Source organism: Thermobia domestica, chromosome 13, assembly GCF_964235325.1.
Source record: "Thermobia domestica chromosome 13, izTheDome1.hap1.1, whole genome shotgun sequence".
Lineage (NCBI taxonomy): Eukaryota > Metazoa > Arthropoda > Insecta > Zygentoma > Lepismatidae > Thermobia > Thermobia domestica.
In genome coordinates, this window is record NC_137466.1 from 199,433,086 (window position 1) to 199,452,013 (window position 18,928).

The 18,928-nt window shown below is 34.7% G+C and overlaps 1 protein-coding gene across 1 annotated transcript in view; it reads left to right on the forward strand.

The window, feature by feature from the left end:
* The first annotated feature begins 3,140 nt into the window (after nucleotides 1-3,140).
* LOC145668943 (S1 RNA-binding domain-containing protein 1-like) overlaps nucleotides 3,141-18,928 on the forward strand; it is a 45,647-nt gene continuing 29,859 nt past the window's right edge. Inside the window, exons 1-7 of the mRNA XM_081737227.1 lie at nucleotides 3,141-3,176; nucleotides 4,944-5,333; nucleotides 6,576-6,778; nucleotides 9,217-9,334; nucleotides 11,626-11,858; nucleotides 15,387-15,702; nucleotides 16,692-16,872. Coding sequence (XP_081593353.1) covers nucleotides 4,947-5,333; nucleotides 6,576-6,778; nucleotides 9,217-9,334; nucleotides 11,626-11,858; nucleotides 15,387-15,702; nucleotides 16,692-16,872 — 1,438 coding nt within the window. The 5' untranslated portion in view covers nucleotides 3,141-3,176; nucleotides 4,944-4,946. The remainder of the gene's footprint in view (nucleotides 3,177-4,943; nucleotides 5,334-6,575; nucleotides 6,779-9,216; nucleotides 9,335-11,625; nucleotides 11,859-15,386; nucleotides 15,703-16,691; nucleotides 16,873-18,928) is intronic.

The window sequence follows — 18,928 nt, forward strand, 5'->3', positions numbered from 1 at the left end:
ATTCTAAAGCTTTTATCTGATCGGACATCTTTTCATTTGCTTCTTGCAAATTTTTACATTGCTCTTTTACTTGACTACAATTTATCTCACACTTCTCTTTAATAGTATTTACTTATACACTTAATTTAGAGAAATCCTTAACTAAGACATCTACTTTATTTTCCATATTTACTGATATTGCAACTATATTCTCATTAACTTCTTTTTCAATATTTAACAAATTCTCCTTCATTTTTCCCATATCTTCAACAACTATATCAAAATTTTCAAAACACTTAGCTTTCACATCATTTAAATTTTCCGTTAACTGCGACTGTACCATTTGGATTTCAGACTTTACTGTTAACAACTCGGTTGATACTTTGTCATTCAAATTCGAAATATCCGACTTTACAGAACTTATATCAGCTTTTATAGAATTGATATCCGTTTTTACTTCCGTCTTTATAGATTTGTCCAACTCCCGAATATTCGCTTTTACTTCAGCCTGCATCAAACTAATATCTCTAGACAATTTCTGCTGAAATCCTTCCATTAAACATTTCAGAGTTTCTAACAACGGTCCCCCTCCAATTTCAATTTCAGGTGGACTTCTAACTATTTCCCTAGATGGTCGACTGAGTCCAGCATCGCATTTTTCTTTTCCTGAACAAATATTCACAGCTGTTTCCTTAAGAACTGGACCACTAATAGTTTCATTAACAGTTTTGCAACCTGCTTCATTACTTTGTACACTATCACTAGAACTTTCCCCAATATCAATTTCGAGTACACATTCCTGACATACCCAACTATCATTATTTTGCCTTATTGACTCAACTTCCAGTTCCGACAACTTTATGCATGTCACATGAAAGATTGCCTCACACTTATCGCAAACAACGGATTCGCTACTGTTCGGAATCCTCTTCCTTTCACAACATTTATGAACTTTTGGTTCCATATCACTAGCACTAAAATCGACAAACATATATATTTCATAAAAATTTCGTCCGTCACACACCCACAGACAGACCAATAAAGGGAGAGGATAACGTCCACAAAACACTTACCTCATTTGCTTACTCATCTACTAGCGACTATAGTCTCACCAGGAGTGTACACTCCACATTTAAATTTTCTCTAGTTAAATTAAATCAATCCTGGCTGAAAGTCGCCAATTTGTAACATTACTTAATAAATAATTGAATGTATGCATCTCGTACATTTCTAAATTTCGTCACTGGGTTAGAAAAAAAAACATTATCGATTATTGAAAGATAAAAAAAATATGTTAGTTACTGAATAAAAAGCAGTATATCTGTTAGCAGTATATGTATTTAAAAAAAATCCTTAGCGCAACGGTATCATTCTAGATTATCCAGGAACATGCAGCAGTGACACTTCCAATGATGACTCTAAGATTATAGAGAATATGATATAAACAAATTAAATTGATTTTTTATTTAAAAAATAAATTTTATTGAAGTTAACTGGATTACTGAAGTCACAATTGTTGAAACTGGGACAACATATAACATGAAAATTGAGATTCATTATATATTTGATGTCCTGTATACATACGGTAACTCATTGTAAATTAACTTGCAATATTTTGTAACGAAGTAGTTCATGACATTTAAATTATGTACAATAAAGCTAATATTGTTTTATTATCCTCTTATTAATCTCCTTATTAAGTTGTTGACAATTGATAGGGAATACGTAACTACACTACTTACTCTGGATGTTCTTTGAATTCCTAGCATATGAATTATACTCTATGCTTGGTCCCTTATGAAAAGTTTTTTCTTACAACATGTGTTCTATGTGCGTAATGGCATTATTAACAAAGTTCCTAGTGACAGGGTTGAAACGTAAATTCAACATTATTGTTATTCTTTTACGGATTATACAATGACCTAGTCATATTTCCAGGTACATATATTTATCTGACGATGGGGTTAAACATATTCCCTTCTTAATGAGGATTACATCTCACTATTATCAATACTACATAGTTCATTTCCTTATGCAAGTTTCTTCAATAATTATAGTATTGGACTCAGCCACAAAATTCAGCATAGTACAGACCAATAACAACATAATAATACTTAACCTAATCTAACGTTACCTACCCTAATCTAACTAACTTAATCCTATAATTGATATATTCATTAGTGTTGATAAATATGCATATATTTAAGGACCAAAGCATAGGCATCATCCAGATTGAGTACAGGGTAGCAAATGAGATATTCTTATTTGTTTATTCCCGTATTCATTTAACTGATTGCGTTATGATTATTAGCTTCCGGCTAATTACAACTGCCTAAGAGTGTTTTTATTAATTTCTTAAACGCTATCAGTCTTCAGTAGCTAATTCATATCGAAATAGAGTGGATAAATAGTTCATTTTTAACTCAAATATTTACATAATCCAAAAGAAGTCATATTCCACGTCTGGTTAACTATAAATTTCAATAATAAAGATGGATCCATCATTTGAAGCAAAACAAGTTAGGACACTCCCCCCCTCATAGCTTGTCTGTGTTTGTGTGACAGGACGAAGACAAATTACTTACTCATAATATTGCATTATAACTTCAATGTAATCAGAACGGATATACTGACAGTCACTTATAAAAATAAAAATCTAATTAAGTTCATTGGGGAATAATAATCGACCAACTGAAGTAGGATTTATTATAATGTCTCCTTTATTATGTTCGAATTTAGACGATAACTTATTTGAAGTGTCAATCTCATTACCTGTGTTCTCCTTACTAGGTACTTCTAAAATGCAGCATATATTTTCTGCAACCACTTTTTATTACTTTTGAGTTCTATTGTAGCTTCTTTTGCTACAAAATTTTAATTAATTTTGTGGGCACTTAATTGCAGGATCCTAGCTTCTTTAAATCTTCACATCGTAATCGCCCGTAAATCATCGTGCCCTCTCGGGAGCAGACTAATGTTTACATCTATAAACAAATTTTGGAGTACATTAATCCCATTAATTTTAATACTTAAATTCTTTTCTAATTAAAAGAAAACTACCCTTTCTATATTCATTTCTAATTACACGATTCTCATTTTGTCAAATTATTTATTTTTTTTCACTCACGTAGTCCATCCTGTTATCTGATTATAAACATGACTTGTTTTCATTGAAGTTATGTACGATAAACCAAAGGGTAAGTTTCAAAATACTACAAAACTGATTGAATTTACTCTCGTAATTAATCTAAAATATAATAAAAATTTATTATGCCTGTTATTTCTTAGACTTGCTGCTTTACTACCGTGCATGACTAAATTTTTTACATATTAAACATATCGGATTTAGGCCTAATACGTAATGTTTGTTTACATCCGTCACATTTAATTGTCATCATATTATACAAAATTCTATATTGTTCTACTTCGATTTTTATACAAAAGAAAAGGCTATATTCCTCCTAAATTTTAATGTTGTTAATAATTACTGGTGTTTATGTCAAAATATTTGCTTATTAAAATGAATTTTTATTACGCACTACTATTCACAATCGAGATGGCAATATAAGCCTAAACAAAACGAACATATTGTAAACATGTACCCTCGTACATAAATTCCGTATTTAAACGAATAATGTTTAAAAGTAAACAAGCAAAGATTAACAACAATACATACATTTAATAACAATTAATGAATGGAATGGAATGTTACGATTCGTGGAAAGTACGATTGTAACATCTATGTATTAGTCCGTACATATTAGAAACAATCAAAGCGTTTGTTATTATTTATTTATTTTTTAAAGTCAAATGTCTGAATTCACGCTGGTATATTTGATTGGCATGAATTCCAACCGATATAAATTAAGGAGTTTGACGCAGTAAGAGCGTAAGCGAGGTTACGCCCTTTTTATGCATCAAACGCATAAGTGGTTTTTGCCATGGAGGGTTAGCCTCCTGTCAAAATTTCAACTCAGTATCTAGATTCTGAAGGTCAGGGCAGCTCTTTGAATTAGGAGCAATATCAGCCAGAGTAGCGTGAAAACTTGTTTATCAAGGAAAAACGCAATTTTAGAAAGAAAACTAATAAATAATAATAATGAATTTTGTTGTTGTTAAGCTATAGATAGCAATAGACAACGTCAAACTGTGATATAATAATGGTACATAAGTATAAATTAATAATAATCTATAACTAAATTAATAATGAAATGTCATAATAAAATGAATGATAAAAACGATATGCATAGATTAAATACTAGCTGAACACGAAATTGAACGTGAACTTTGTGGTGGACAAACATCGTGTGCGTGGGTTTCCTTGGGGTTCTCCCGTTTCCTCCCACTTTATTCATTGCACCATTTTCATTCATTTCTCATCGCCGTCTCCTTTTAACCTAGCCGGCATAAACGTGGGACGTAAAACTCAAAAACAAGCTCTACATTGAGCTAATTTGTCTGCATTTGAAATAATTCTGATGACCTTTTCCTGAATTAGAGGAATATTATTTACATAAAAATTGTTGCCTCAAAATAGTATTAAGAGAAAATTACGCTCTGAAAAAAATGCAAAATAAAAAGCTGATCTGACATGAACACGATTTTTTAGTTCCTTTAACAGATACGTTACCCTTGAGAATCTAGCAGGGTTTATGAAATAAGAATGAACTCATATCTTCTTCCGTCTTCAACTATTACAAATTTTGGAGTTGTAATTGTCAGTTTGTAAGAATTTTTGATATTTTTTTCTTTCTCAGATACAGCATATGTAGTACAAGGATCTTGAAATTTCGAAATTAGCCATTAACGGACGACTATGTTTAATCTCTTACTTAAAACGATAAGTTACAGGTGGTTTAAATAAAAATAATAATAAAAATATTTTAATATAGAATTTGACTATTTCTTATAAGTTATTTCTTCTTGTTATAACTTTATTCATATTTATTTGAATATCATTGCAGATAATGGAGAGATTTAAGTTTGGGACATGTAGTCAATTCCAGAAGAAACTAAAGCTTGCTGTAAATTTAGAGGAAGAACTCACGAAGTTAGATGAACTCCTTGATGACAGTGGACCAACCGGTAACACTGAACAGAATCAGTTAAATGATAGCGTAGTTCGTTTAGGAGTTGTCAACAAAAGACAAAAGAAGAAAGAAGCTAAAGCTCCAACGTTGCAATGGAAGGTTTTTGATGCCCAGGACAGTGATACTGATGATGATGATGATATTGAACTAATTGAAGTTACAGAAAGGAAAAGGAAACGTAAGCAGAAGAAAGATGATGATGCGAAAGAAATCGTGAAGAAGGAAGTTGTGGACTATTCCAAGGAAGAGCCTAAAGAGATTGAAGTAAGTATTTTAAAGTAAAAGAATTTGTTATTTTTACATCTTCCGTATTGAAAAGTACTTAACATTCTTCAAACAGAAAGAGATCAGAATCATTTAAATGAAAATTCAAGATGCTCAAAACAAATAGTTATTACTTTGTGTTTCAGTTTCTGCAATACATCATTACATTTATCAGACACATTATGAGGTATTAAAATAGTGTCTAATGGAGGCAATGATATTAACACCGTGCCTTAATGATACTGTGATAGGGATGAAAATAGAGCTTAAATACTATAATATTCAGTGCCATAGAGACACATATACTTGCCAATCTTGTCGTAATCTTAGTCTTTTATTGAATATTTATGAAATACAGTGTATTTAATGAAGTGTAATGAATTTTTGTGTATGCAAGGAACATATTTCTCTCTCATTAACCTGCTGTTGATAATGTAGATGGCTTCCATCTTATGAACCTGAAAACGGTTCATCCTTGTGTATCGGTGAATTAGAGTAGACGCAAAGTCCACTGGATTCGTTACTTATACAGTGCGACTTAGAATCAGGATAGATGCATTGAGAGTGTTACTTCTCCTAGGATAGATAGTTTAGAGTTAACGTTGCAAACTCAGCTGTTTATCTCGGAAAGGTTAAGGTGTTAAGTCTGCTAGTTACGGGTGATTATATTAGAAATTGAATTGCATAAAAGTAGGAAGTCCTTATTTTGTTGACATTCTGTTATGCTACACCCCAGGAAAGATTATAACCAATCACATGGTGCACTTCAACTGAGTAATGCGTTATCAGTGTGTGATAGAGACCTACACGGGCCAGGCTTGGGCGGGCCCACACTGATTTCTTTTCAGGTCGGGCCGGGCTGGGGCCGATTAATTGCAATTGGGCCAAGAATTTTATAAAACTTGCCGGGCCGGGCTCGGGCCGAAATAATTCGGCCCATGCAGGTCTGTAGTGTGTGAGCCTCGAATATAATCATTTCTGGCTTTTTAGGCTAAAACTCTTTACATATTAGTTGAAGCATCTTTGTGATTGCCTGACAATTTTGAATCAACAACGAAACTTCATTATATACACCAGAACTAAAGACCAGGAACTAAATGCAACGACTATTCGGACATTGTAGCCGTACAGATAGCTGTTAGGAGTGTTAGCTCTTATGAGGTCCCGAAACATCTAAGAAAGACTTGCTTTAGGTATAGCCTATATCATTTCTGATAATTGTAAACGATTTCTTATTTGCAGGACGTCCCAATAAAGATGGAGTGGGATGAAGTGGACATGCTGTCTCAGTCTCAGAAGATCGATCCGCAAGTGGCCCAGAATGTGAAATCGCTCTTCGATGACGACTATTCTATTCCGTTTATTGCACGATTCAGGAAGGAAGAGAATAGTTGTTTGACTCCGGAGAAATTGCGCGACATAAAACAGAACTATAAAGAACTTAAGTAAGTATAGTCATATAGTTGGTTAAAAATAAATCTAAATATGTCTCCTTACGTGTTTGACATCTGTATTATTTAAAATAATAATAATAATAATAATAATAATAATAATACGACTAACCAGTCTCTAAGAAGGTTAAACTTAGATGTGAAGCAGTGTAATATTAAAACAAGTACAGGGCTCATAGCGAGTCACTTTTTTAACTAAAAGTTACTTTTTTCAAGTTGGTCACTAAAAGTTACTTTTTTTTTTCAAATTTGTCACTAAAAGTTACTTTTTTTTTTCAAATTTGTCACTAAAAGTTACTTTTTTGGGAGGTAAAGTGACTTTTCCTGTGATTCATGTTTTGCATTGGCAGTTTTCTAAGAAAAATATAAAAATAAATGGAAAAAGACTGAAACTTATTAGTCATTACTCTTCAGTATTTGCTGCCACATGTGAAACAGTCAGCTTTATTCTCACTTCAGCTTTTATTCTTTCTAAAGCACAGTGGATGGTTGGTGGATGCTTAAGCTCTCAATGTGGGGTTGAGAACCCTTCTGTGTCTATTTTTTCTTCTATCATAATAGTCTTTTAGTTTTCTCTCGTAATAGTTAACGCTCCGCTCAACGTTGTGTGTGTGTGTGTTTGTGTGGTTCATCATGTTCGTCTTGTGTTATGCTTCTTGTATGTTCTTAAGAGTAGGTGATGAATTTGAATATTTCATGGCTTTGAAAACTCTCAATGCTAAGTTAAATATAATATCTGCGATGAAGAAATTTGAAAATAGGGACATGATATTTTTTCAATTAATATTGAAACCGGAAATGGTGGTAGATTTCTGCCACTTCCGGTTTTATTAGACATGTTCTTGAGACGCTTAATTGATTACAGAACACAGCTTCTCGTTATCTATTTCCGTTTTTATTCTATCCTGATCAACGGTAAAACGGGCAGTAGTTGATTTCGGCAACTTCTGTCTTGAATAGAAGGTTAAGCGAGATCATATCTGTTCTTAGAATATTCAATTGATTCTAAAACAAACCGCTTCTCGCTAACTCTTGCCGTTTTTTGCTCTATGCAGAACAATATTGAAATCGGAAGTTGTAGTGAAATTCTACCATTTCCGGTTTTAGTGAAGAGTTAAGTAACGGAGATGAAATGTATTCTTAGGACGCTTAATTGCAGAAAACCGTTTCTCACTATCTGTTACTGTTTTTGCTTTATAATGATCAATGTAAAGACCAGAACTGGTTGATTTCTATCATTTACAATTTAAGTATCACCTCCTTCAACGAACTTGATTTCTAGTTTCTGATCCTCTACAATATGACCGTAATTGGTGGTGATCCATCAACCTGTTCTTGACACTTTTTATCTCCCGGACGGATGGACACACGGATAGGGTAAATATATGTAGAGTAAACCAAACTCCTTAACAAATAATAAAGAATGAGCACAATGGAGGAAGAATTTGTCACCTTTCTAGAGCGATCAGTTCGTTTGTTTCGTTGTAGATGGCGTTTCGCTTGTAACACGAAATTTCATGAGTCATCACTGCAGATTCATAAACATTGCAGTTAAGGGTGTGTTCCAGTATGTGAACTGAGTTCGTATAAAGATTAATCAAAGCAAAAATATGACAGAATGCCAAACAGAGGTCATTGTGTTTGGACGTGCCCACGAACATACAGTAAATGAAGTTCCGTGATTTGTTGGTGTATCGAAACGGATTGTCCACACTACAAGGAATGATCTAACACACATGCGTGCAAAATATCAGAATTTTGGTCGCAAACAGATCGTAACTCAGAGGGACCACCAACTAGTTTCACACCATTTTTAAATCGACAGAAATTTCTACAGCCTAGGAATTCAGATCCATTTCAAGCAATTTTCGAAACAGTTGCGAAGGGAAGTTCATGCAATGACCACTTAGTCACGTGTCACGAAAGAGCCAATTTCTCACTAGGGAGCATAGAGTTGCATATCTTTAATGAGTTCAGGAATGTAGACACTGGAGTGAGGCTGAATGATCCGATAGTTTTATCTGTACTTCAGTAATGCAAAGCGTAAAGCACATCGAAAACCAATAAACTCAATTTTAGGTTCAACATAAAGAGAAGATGTAGAAGACGTACGTAACTACATAAATAAATTGAACCTCTGATGAAGCTCACAGAAGGGAAGGTGGCGAAATATCAACGTTAATAAGATAATACACGCAGCAGAAAAGTTTTTTTTTTTTCTTTTTCTTTTTATTTCATTATACGTTACAATACGACCTAATTCCAAGGTACATATGTTGTCAGTTTACAGAGAAATAAGATTCCACACAAATAAACCTAATTGGAGGAGAGGTCAACTGAAAGGTTTCAGTGTATAAACATTTCTCTACTTTAAGACCTACACATTCGTGTGGTAGGCCAACAATTTAACTTGATTGTTCTATTTCTTTCAGATTGATTCAAAAGAAAGCTAAGACCATGATAGATTCTTTGAAGAAAAAAGGTCTTTTGACAGATGAATTACAGACATCCATTTTGTCTTGCCGCACTTTGGGTGAACTGGATCATATTGTAAGTATAACAAAGTTATTATATTCTTGTTTTATGACTATTTTGTTAAATCTCCTTCTCTGAAGTTAGAAGATTATAATATATCTATATTGATGGTTAGATAGTGCACAGAGAACATATTATTACATGAAATAGTAACCTGTTTTAAGTGGAGCATTTAAAGCGTATTAATGTTTTATCTCTTATTGATTTGCATTTATACGTGTGTAATAGAAATGACAATTAAATGTTAAACTTTTCCAGTACAGTTTGTTTCATCAATCGGAGTGCAGTTTGTGTATAAAAAATGCGACATTCTACGTGTGGTGGCTCGTGCCATAAATAAGTTATCGTCCGAGGGATCTTTCGGAAAACACCCCCGATAACTACACGGCCAACCAGAACTCTTATTTCAAATAATTGACAGTCGTTTGTCAAATCTACGTGGAATCTTAGTTGTCACAATTTTAAATGCTCTCCTTTAAGGTAGTGCTCGATTCTATAAGACCAGTTTCTTTGTTCTTACATTGCCTGACATGTGTTTCATATTAGCCATAGCATTGGGAAGAAAAAAAAGACATAGTGGTTGTTAAGACGTTGCAACCGTGCAAATGCGGTCAAAATGAGGGATGGAGAGAGGAAGGGATACTATTGTAAAATTCTGCATGGGAACTTCAAAGACATTTGCCGAACTGCACTCCTATTGAGTGAACAAACTAGCACAGTAGGCTTCGTAGGGTCACTGATTAATGGAACCAGTACCAAAGTCTCTGCCCTATAAAAGGAAAACAATCTGACAAGGATATCTGTTAGTAGGATCAATCGCTTATTAGAACCAAAATCCCCGATCATCCAAAGCGGAATGCACTTAAGTTCGTAGTAATGATGTAAATAATATTGTTGTCTGCATGTTAAGTGTGATCAGGCACGTAGTCAAAGGGGGTCCGGACCCCCACCCCTTCCCTGTCCAGACCAGAAATGAAAAAAAAATAAGGAAGGATGAAAGAAAATTAAATGAGAAAAAGAAGAATCAACGTTGAAAAAAAAAAAAAAAAAAAAAAAAGAAGCTTTTGGTTACTCTTTCTTATGAGGAGATTTGTATTACTTGCAATACATGGTGGCGAGATGAGCGAGATATCCTGGAAGAGTCAGGGAATTTGAAATTTCTAGAAAAGTTACGGAATTCTCAGAATTTCTGCTACTAGTCAGGGAGATTTCAAGCTTCCGAAAGCATAGTGCCGTTGTGTAACAGCGTGGACATTTTTTATCATAATTTTTCGTCATTGTATCCTTGCAGTACCAAACATGTTATTTCAAAAGCAATTTTTTACTGCTCCTTTAACCTGTCATTTGAAACAGACAGTAGTTGACGGAATAATGAAAACAAAAATTTATGTGAAAAGAAAGTTCTGTTAATATCTGATTCAACAGAGAAAGGAGCCCAGATATTGTAAAATATTTAACAAGACATTATTGAGCATGTATTTTTTATAATAGTGAATATGTACTTTTTGTCATAATTGAGGTCATAATGAAAGGAAAATTGTTATATTTGAATGAACAGAGGAAGAACGTAAATATTGTAAGATCTTTTTCAATGCGTTTTTTCATTCTTTTACTCGAGATTTCTTCATAGTTTGTTATGAAAATACGTACCAACATATCCTCATTTTATTGTAATAACAAACCAATATAAGTTGATAGTAAAGAATTTTAGATTGATCGAGCTCCTGGGCCTTCAGAATTTCATCCCTTCCCCCCCTCCTCCCTCCGTTACGATATCATGGGTGAACGAACCAATATATGTTCCAGTAAAATAGTTTGAATGATCGAGCCCCTCGTGTGATGACCACAGTATTTCATGGGACGCCCCCCCTTTTTTTTTTTCACAAAATCCTGGCTACGTGCCTGGTGTGATGGCTTAATCGAACAAGTTCGGATTTTGCTAAGGCCAGCTAACCTGAAGTTTATTAGAATTGCTGCTAAAATTATTCGGAAGTTCTTTATTCGAATCATTCACGGGTAGGTGTGTAAAGAGAGGCAACTCCAAAGAGTTGCTTTTGAGATAGACGAAATTGAAAGTGCTGGTCTCCGTATGATCGCACAGTAACTGCAAGATACGAAGTCAGTATATATACACCTCCCCCCCCCCCAAAAAAAAAAAATCTAGAGAAATGGCACTGCCTTGTGAACTTCAGCAAAAAGGTGTTGGTAATACGTACCGTTTCGGGAGAAAAAAACTCATAATAGTAAGTTTACACATGAGTCTGTGTATAAACTTCAAAAACATGTTGTTGCTTGATTTTCCGTAGGCAACTACCTGGAAGCTAGGTAGGCGAACAATTGCTGATAAGGCTCGTGACTTGGGGTTGGAAAGTGTTGCAGAGATTGTGCTTGAAGGAACAGAGGAATTGGTGCCCTCAGAATTGATTGATGCTCAAGTGAAAGGGAAGAGATCTGAAAAGGAACTGGAAACTAGTCTCATTCAAATTATAAGTGATAAAATCAATAAAAATAAAGATCTAATGGAAGTGATTAGAAATCAGTAAGTTGTACTATATGATTACATTTTCTTAATAACCAGTTGGTGTAACTTATTCTATTGATTAGTGTTGTCCATAATTCTTATCGGAAGTTTTCGTAAACATATAGAGGATATTATACTAAATGACTGTAAAAATATATTCTCGGAATTAGATCTAGTAATCATTTTCTTGATCATCTTCTTTTCTAGCTTGCTGTTTATTTCATTATTTATAATCAATTTTTATATTATATTTTGTTTAATTTATTTGTAATCACTCATACTTCTTATTTTAGAATATATCCTTTTAAATTCTTATATTATTCTTGAAATTTACCAATAGTGGCATAAATTGATTGACTTAATTAACCATTTTTCCTGTATTATATATGATAAATAGAGAAAATAACCGAGTTTGTGTCATACCACGGTGGTGGAAACACGGCATTTCATAGGTAAGTGGCACATTCAAATTAGGCTCAATATAAATGAATCAACCTTTGAATAACAAAACTCAATTTTCACGAAAAGAAAACAAAATCAAAGCACTGAAATTCTGTTCATTTCAAACAAAACGGAAATATAGGTTCTGACTATACATCAATGGTAGGAGGCTAAGCGGTTAGCGTACGCGCCTTTGGTGTGGGAGACCCGGGCTCGATTCCCAACGGAAGCTTATGTGGTTCAGATTACACGTTAATCAGTTCATCCACGTCTCATATAGCCTCGCTGCTGAACGGGACGTTAAACTCAACTCAACAAGAACAACATCAATAGTAGGAGAAACGGAAGCGGTGCAATTATTCGACACTGTTTAATATATAGCCCATTCGTTTTCTACATCTTTACAAACGTTAGATGTTGTCTCTTGTGCGATTTCTATCTAGTGATCTATTCTGAAGCAACTTTCACCGAATAGTGCAGGCAAATATTTCTGGCCCGAAATACCGAGCTGAGTTGTTAGAACAGGGTTGGCAAAAACCATGGTTTTTATTGAAAAAACCAAAAAGACCGGCTTTTTTGTTTAAACCAGGTTTTTGTGGTTTAAATAATTTGCTCTATGTATTTATAATACATATGGACAGAAATAAGTTTGTTTCGCCTTGCTGTTATTATGCAACAACAGGATTATGCTGGAAGGGGTCTTACAAGCTTAAAGCGGGATCCAAACAGCTTGCCGGTTTACATCCGAGAGAAATTGTCCTCCATTTGGACTCGAAACCGGGTCTAATTGGCCACAAATGCAATGAGTCTGCCGACTCACTCACGAAGGACTCCTGATAAAAATACGTTGTACTGATTTTTACATACTTGTTAATATAATTGTCAAGAGTCATTTCGGGACAAAAAGAAATAGTTGCACAAGTGAAACCATTATACATAATTACATATAAATCGGGAAACTCCCGCGTTAGCCATTGGGAAAATCCTGTTATTACTTTAAATGCAAAGCAAATCCTGTTATTGCTTTGCATGTAAAATCGAAGGTCAACGTATCATAATCAGTACGCTAAAACCGAGGTATTAAATTCCGAATTTAGTATGTAGATATCATTCAATAAAATTAAAATGAAGTCCACTCCAAGCTAATGTTGGAAGCTACGTAGGCAGTCGATAAATTTTGCAAATGTCTATCAATACATTTAGGCAACCTTTGCTTCTTTATAAAACAACAAGCATTCAGGCAAGCAAAAACATACAATTTGGCTTCGTTTCGTATGTTTAGGCTTAACATCTTTATATAGTACCGAGGTTATAAAGAAGACTTTCGCTTTAAAGTGACATCCAAACCGCTACTTGGTTTACACATGAAAGAAGGGTTGTGATTTGACCGAGAATTGAACTGGGACACCTTAAAAGGTGAAAAGGAGATAAAACTAATGCAGATGGTTTGATATGTGGAAACGTCACCATGAAGTTCACACGATTTAAAGCATTTTTCGTTCTTTTCTTATTTTTGGTTGAAACCAGTTTTTTTATAAACAGCTGGTTTAAACCACCTTGGTTTAAACCAGCCAACCTGTGTCAGAATACATCATTTGCATCGCTCTCGCCAGAACATGCTCTTTATTTCACGAGGTAGCACTGCCCTTCTATTACGTTTCCCTTTTCGTTAAAATTGGATGGATTCGTGATTTTTCCATCGCCTTTGAATTTCGTGCTACAGAACTTGTACTAACTCCCAGGATTTGTCTTGTCTTCAACCTTCAAGATAACTTCATTTTCCACTCTCTTTAGTGATGTGATGTTTTAATTTATCTATCATTTCTATTTTGGAAGCTGTTCAGAAGTGAAAGAATAAGGATGTCCTCAGTGTATCTAATTTCTGTTGTTGTTACGTCACTTTCAAATGCTGTCTGAACTGTTATTGTTGATTCAGCGAAAAGAAAAATAAAATGCCAAAACAATGACGAATTGATTGACAATGAAGAATCATTGTTTTACCTATTAATAATAAGAATACAAAATATTTTGAGAAGGTAAATCGGAAAAAAAAAAAAATCGAAAACCTGTGAAAAGCATTCATGAGACCTCAAAACAACCAGAAAAAAGGGTTTAATAATGTTGTGTAGCAAGAACCTTATCAGAGTCTTGTTTTGTAACTTATTTGTTATAAAACTCACGTTCTCTGACCACATCTCCTCAATACTTAAGAAATCAGTGCGTATATTGGGGCTGCTTTACCGATTTACTGAACTACGCACCATGGTATCATTAGCAACATTCTTAATAGCACCCAAGATCGAATACTGCTCTCCCATATGGGCCATGGCCGCACCTATGTATGACTTGATTCTATTCTTAATTTCTTTATTGCAATAGTACGCTTTTGTGTTCCCGCACTTCGCATATTAGCTAAGGAAAAACTTTTGCGACATCTTAATATCCAGACTCCGGAAATACGCAGAAATAACTTTGAGCTGAAATTTCTTCATAAGATCGGAAACTCTACTTCAAGAACTATCCTTACATGTCCCTTCCCGCAAAACTCCGAATACTTTAATTCCATCTTGCCTGCCCTAGATTGGCAATTATACAGAGGTCTCTTTTTTTTACAGAATACCGAACTATTATAATCATCTAACAACTGATTTCTTCAAGTTACCCGGTGTTTGACAGATCAATTAAACGCATTCTGACCAAATAATATTACTTTTGCACTCTTTGTTGACACTATTGATGTTATTGTTGTATTTATTTTATTTATTTTTATTCTTCTCTTTTTTCTTTCTTCCCCTGCTTGTTAACATTTTAGTATGTAAAATGGCAAAATTATGCTGTATCTGGGAATTTGTTCAATAAATAAATACATAAATATTATTTATAATTTCTAATAATTTTGTACAGCGGGGGACACTTCTAAATGGTACAGCCATATGAATACGGCTAAGGTGTACCATTTAGAAGTGTCCCCCGCTGTACATCTTTGTATATTTTTACTTATATTTTATGGCAATTTTAGTTTATATTATGTTGTTGAGTTGTATTTCAGAAAACCTGCAAAATTGTTTTGATTTTTTAAAATTCTCTTTAAAAAAAAAATCACAGAATGCCCGTTACTGATTTCGTGTTGGATTGCTCGAAATTCCAAAAAGTGGAAAAGAAGTCTGGAAATGCATCCATTGTGAAAAAAGAGAATAATATATTGAAGGAAGAAATGGTTGATGTGAAACAGGAAATCAACAAAATCGGAGAAGAAAAATCAACGGCTGAACCTTTTGGTGTCCACCAAAATCCATCAGCAGACGCTGTGATGGAGAAGGAAAACGTATTTATTTTTGGGAAAGAGAAACCAGTAGAAGAATGGAAATACGAAAGATACTACGATATTCGGCGTAGTACAAAGGATTTAAAAGAGCACGAGGTGATTTTCTAGTATTGTCGTTATCTAGTGGGGTAAAGTAGTTCAGTAGTGGGGCGCTTTCCTCTAGCGCGAAGGCTTAGATCTAGTCATATTCGAATGTGATAAGCAGTGGTATCCGTAGGTTTTCTTAGGATTCTTCCGTTTCCTTCCAGTTCCTTAATTTCACCGATTCTTTCATGCGATGGCGCTGTTAAAACTCATGATTCACAAATTACACGTATCGTTTCTTCTTAAACGGTTTTAATATTAGAGTACATTCGGACTATTAAGACAGGGAGGGTACATGTGAAATTCTAATATAGCTTATTATTATGTTTTCTCTTCTGGTGTTAATAAAACCGAAGAGCTCAGAAAAGAACTTTGCTGGCCGGACGGTTCAAGTTTAAGATAGTACCCCCATTGTGAGCCGATCAGGTTCGAGAGCTCATTCGTGGTTAAGCGGTTAGCGTACGCACCTTTGGCGTGGGAGACTCGGGCTCGATTCCCGGCGGGAGCTCATGTGGTTCGGATTGCACGTTAATTAGTAGGTCCACTCTCAGATAGCCTAGCTGCTGAACGGTACGTTAAACTGAAAATCAACTCAACCGATCAGGTTCGAACGTTATTATTTTTGACTTTCTTAACCGAAGTTTAGTACCTTTTGATTCAGTACGGCCTCAGCTCCTCACGATAAGTGAACATTAAAAGTTCTGTGCCTTTCGGGATCACGCTTAGCATAGTTTCATCTAGACGTAGGCAGTTACACAGAAATACAAACCATATTATCGAAGCAAAAATTTAGTATTTTTTCTTTCTGTTTTAGAAATAATTTTAATTTAATAAATTTTAGTTCTATGTATGTTGCCTGTTAGTTGAATCTATCTACTTTAAATCTGAAATTTCGTTTATCTTAAGTAGCTGCAAAATGAATTTTATTAACTGATTCATATTTACAGTTGTTACGATATTTTTCTGGCACTTGAAAATTTTTTTTTCTTCTTTTTTCTTAGATTTTGGCTATTAATCGCGGAGAAAATCAGAAAGTGTTAACTGTCAAAATAGTAGTACCACTCTCTATCTTTGAGAGAGTGGAAGAATTCTGTAATGTCCGTTGGTTCAATAGTGGTGCACAGTATGATTTCAGAACGTCCGTTCTCACTAAGAGTCTTCAAGATGCTTATGATAAAAAGAGTAAGTATTTTATTTCTTCTGGTGAATATTTTTTTTTTTTTTTTTTAAAGAAAATCTGTAGTGAAGCGTTGAATCACTAATCGTAAATAATGCTAGTACTGATTTCACCCATAATGATTTTGCTTTTGCTTTTCTACATATCTCTTGCTGTTTCTCAACTGAAAATTAAGGCCGCGGTGGCTCAGTGGTAGAGCGTTCACCTCTGGTACTTGAGGTCCCGGGTTCGATCCCAGCCCCCGCCAAGTGAACTTTGTGGTGGACAAACACCGTGTGCGTGGGTTTTCTCGGGGTTCTCCCGTTTCCTCCCACTTTCTTCATTCCACCATTTCATTCATTTCTCATAATCACCGTCTCCTTTAGCCTAACCGGCATAACCGTGGGACGTAAAACTCAAAAATTTCATTTCATTTTTTTTTTTCAACTGAAAATTGACTGACTTCTAGAGTGTATAAATATATAGCGTAAAATGTTACTGTTAATTGAATATAAGTGTATGACTCTTACTAAGTACAAGTTGTAAATCAAACCATTGGTATGTGATCATGTGTTTACTGGTATCGTCAAGATATACTTAAGAATAGGTGGCCCCGCGTAGCGTAGCTATTAATGCTTTCGCCTTCGTTGCGAGTGGTTCCGGGTTCGATTCCCGGTGGGAGCACTCGGTTGAAAAGCTTTTTCAGGCCAGCCATCCTGAATGAGGTTTTCCTGGGTTTTCCTCATTCATACCAGGCAAATGCCGGGGTGGTACCTAACATAGGTCCCGGGCCGTTTCCTTCCTTCCCTTTCCTTGAATAGTGTGCTTGCTGAGGGACTTCATCCCTCAAACGTGACGGGCCAACATGACCATAGATGCCGAAAGCCCAGAAATCCAAATCCTAAATCCTAAACTTAAAAATGGATTATTGCGTAGTAGATAGTGTTCGTATCTTCAGAAATAGTTTTTTTTTTCTTCCTTGTGTAAGTTTTATTTTATGATGCAGAAACCTGTGTTTCGTTATGGTTCGTTTGGTAAGAATACATTAAATTGCAGGGTTTCTTTCAGAGATTACAGGATGCCACAATCTTAAATGTCCCTTTCAGCAGCTGTGTGCCCATCATCTTGCGCATTTTCGGGTTGGCTTTGATCCATGAGGCCGATGTTTCCGTGTCTATAAATAGTCATAGCTCTAGTGATGTTCAACCCCCCTGATGCGTACAGTATAGCGAAGATTGTTACAGTAAATTGCGTATTACAATTCCATACATGTACCGTAATTTCTTTAAAATGTGTGTATTCCATTTTCTTGGCTACACTCGATCAAGCCATTTTCATCCACTAAATTCTTGATACTTAATGTAAAACACTTCTAAAGCTGTGTTTCATCTCCCAATACGCACACACTGTTCAGCCATGATTTGAAGATCAAACTTGCATTGTCATAAAGGAAATTATCATCAATGTAAAACTGAAGCGGAGTTTGGTATTTTCGTTTACGGTGAGATTATTTATTCGTGTATGGTGTAAACTGCCTTCAACGTATTCTTTATTAAACGGTAAATTTATATTAAATAAAGATATTTGATGGTCGCAAGAACTTAGGGATAAATTGTGTTACGTTCCCTTCATTAAAGTGAAACTGTCTTACGCGAACAACGGGAATCAAAATATTTTTTGTAACGGAACATTTGAAGTTTCAGAATGCAGCGTTTAGAAAATTTTTAGACATCCTACGAGAGGTCAGGTATATGTACAACGTTATTTGCAAAGAAAGTTCGTTCTTTCGTTACCTTACTTACTCATTTAACTTTTAGTCGACCAAGCCCGTTCCGCAACACAAGAGCCTAGATACCGTTTCATAAAGTTCTTTTCAAATGCCAGTGCAATAACTCATTTTCTAATCCGTTTAGAAACATAATACAAGAAGCATAATATGTTACGCCAATAATAGAATACAAGGAAGCCAAAACTAGAAAAGGGACTACGGGAAAGGACATCTTTTGTCCTGATTTGATGGAACAAACTTATCTGTAGAACACTTGACGGAACTATGGCATTTTTTTCTGTTCTTTGTAAGTG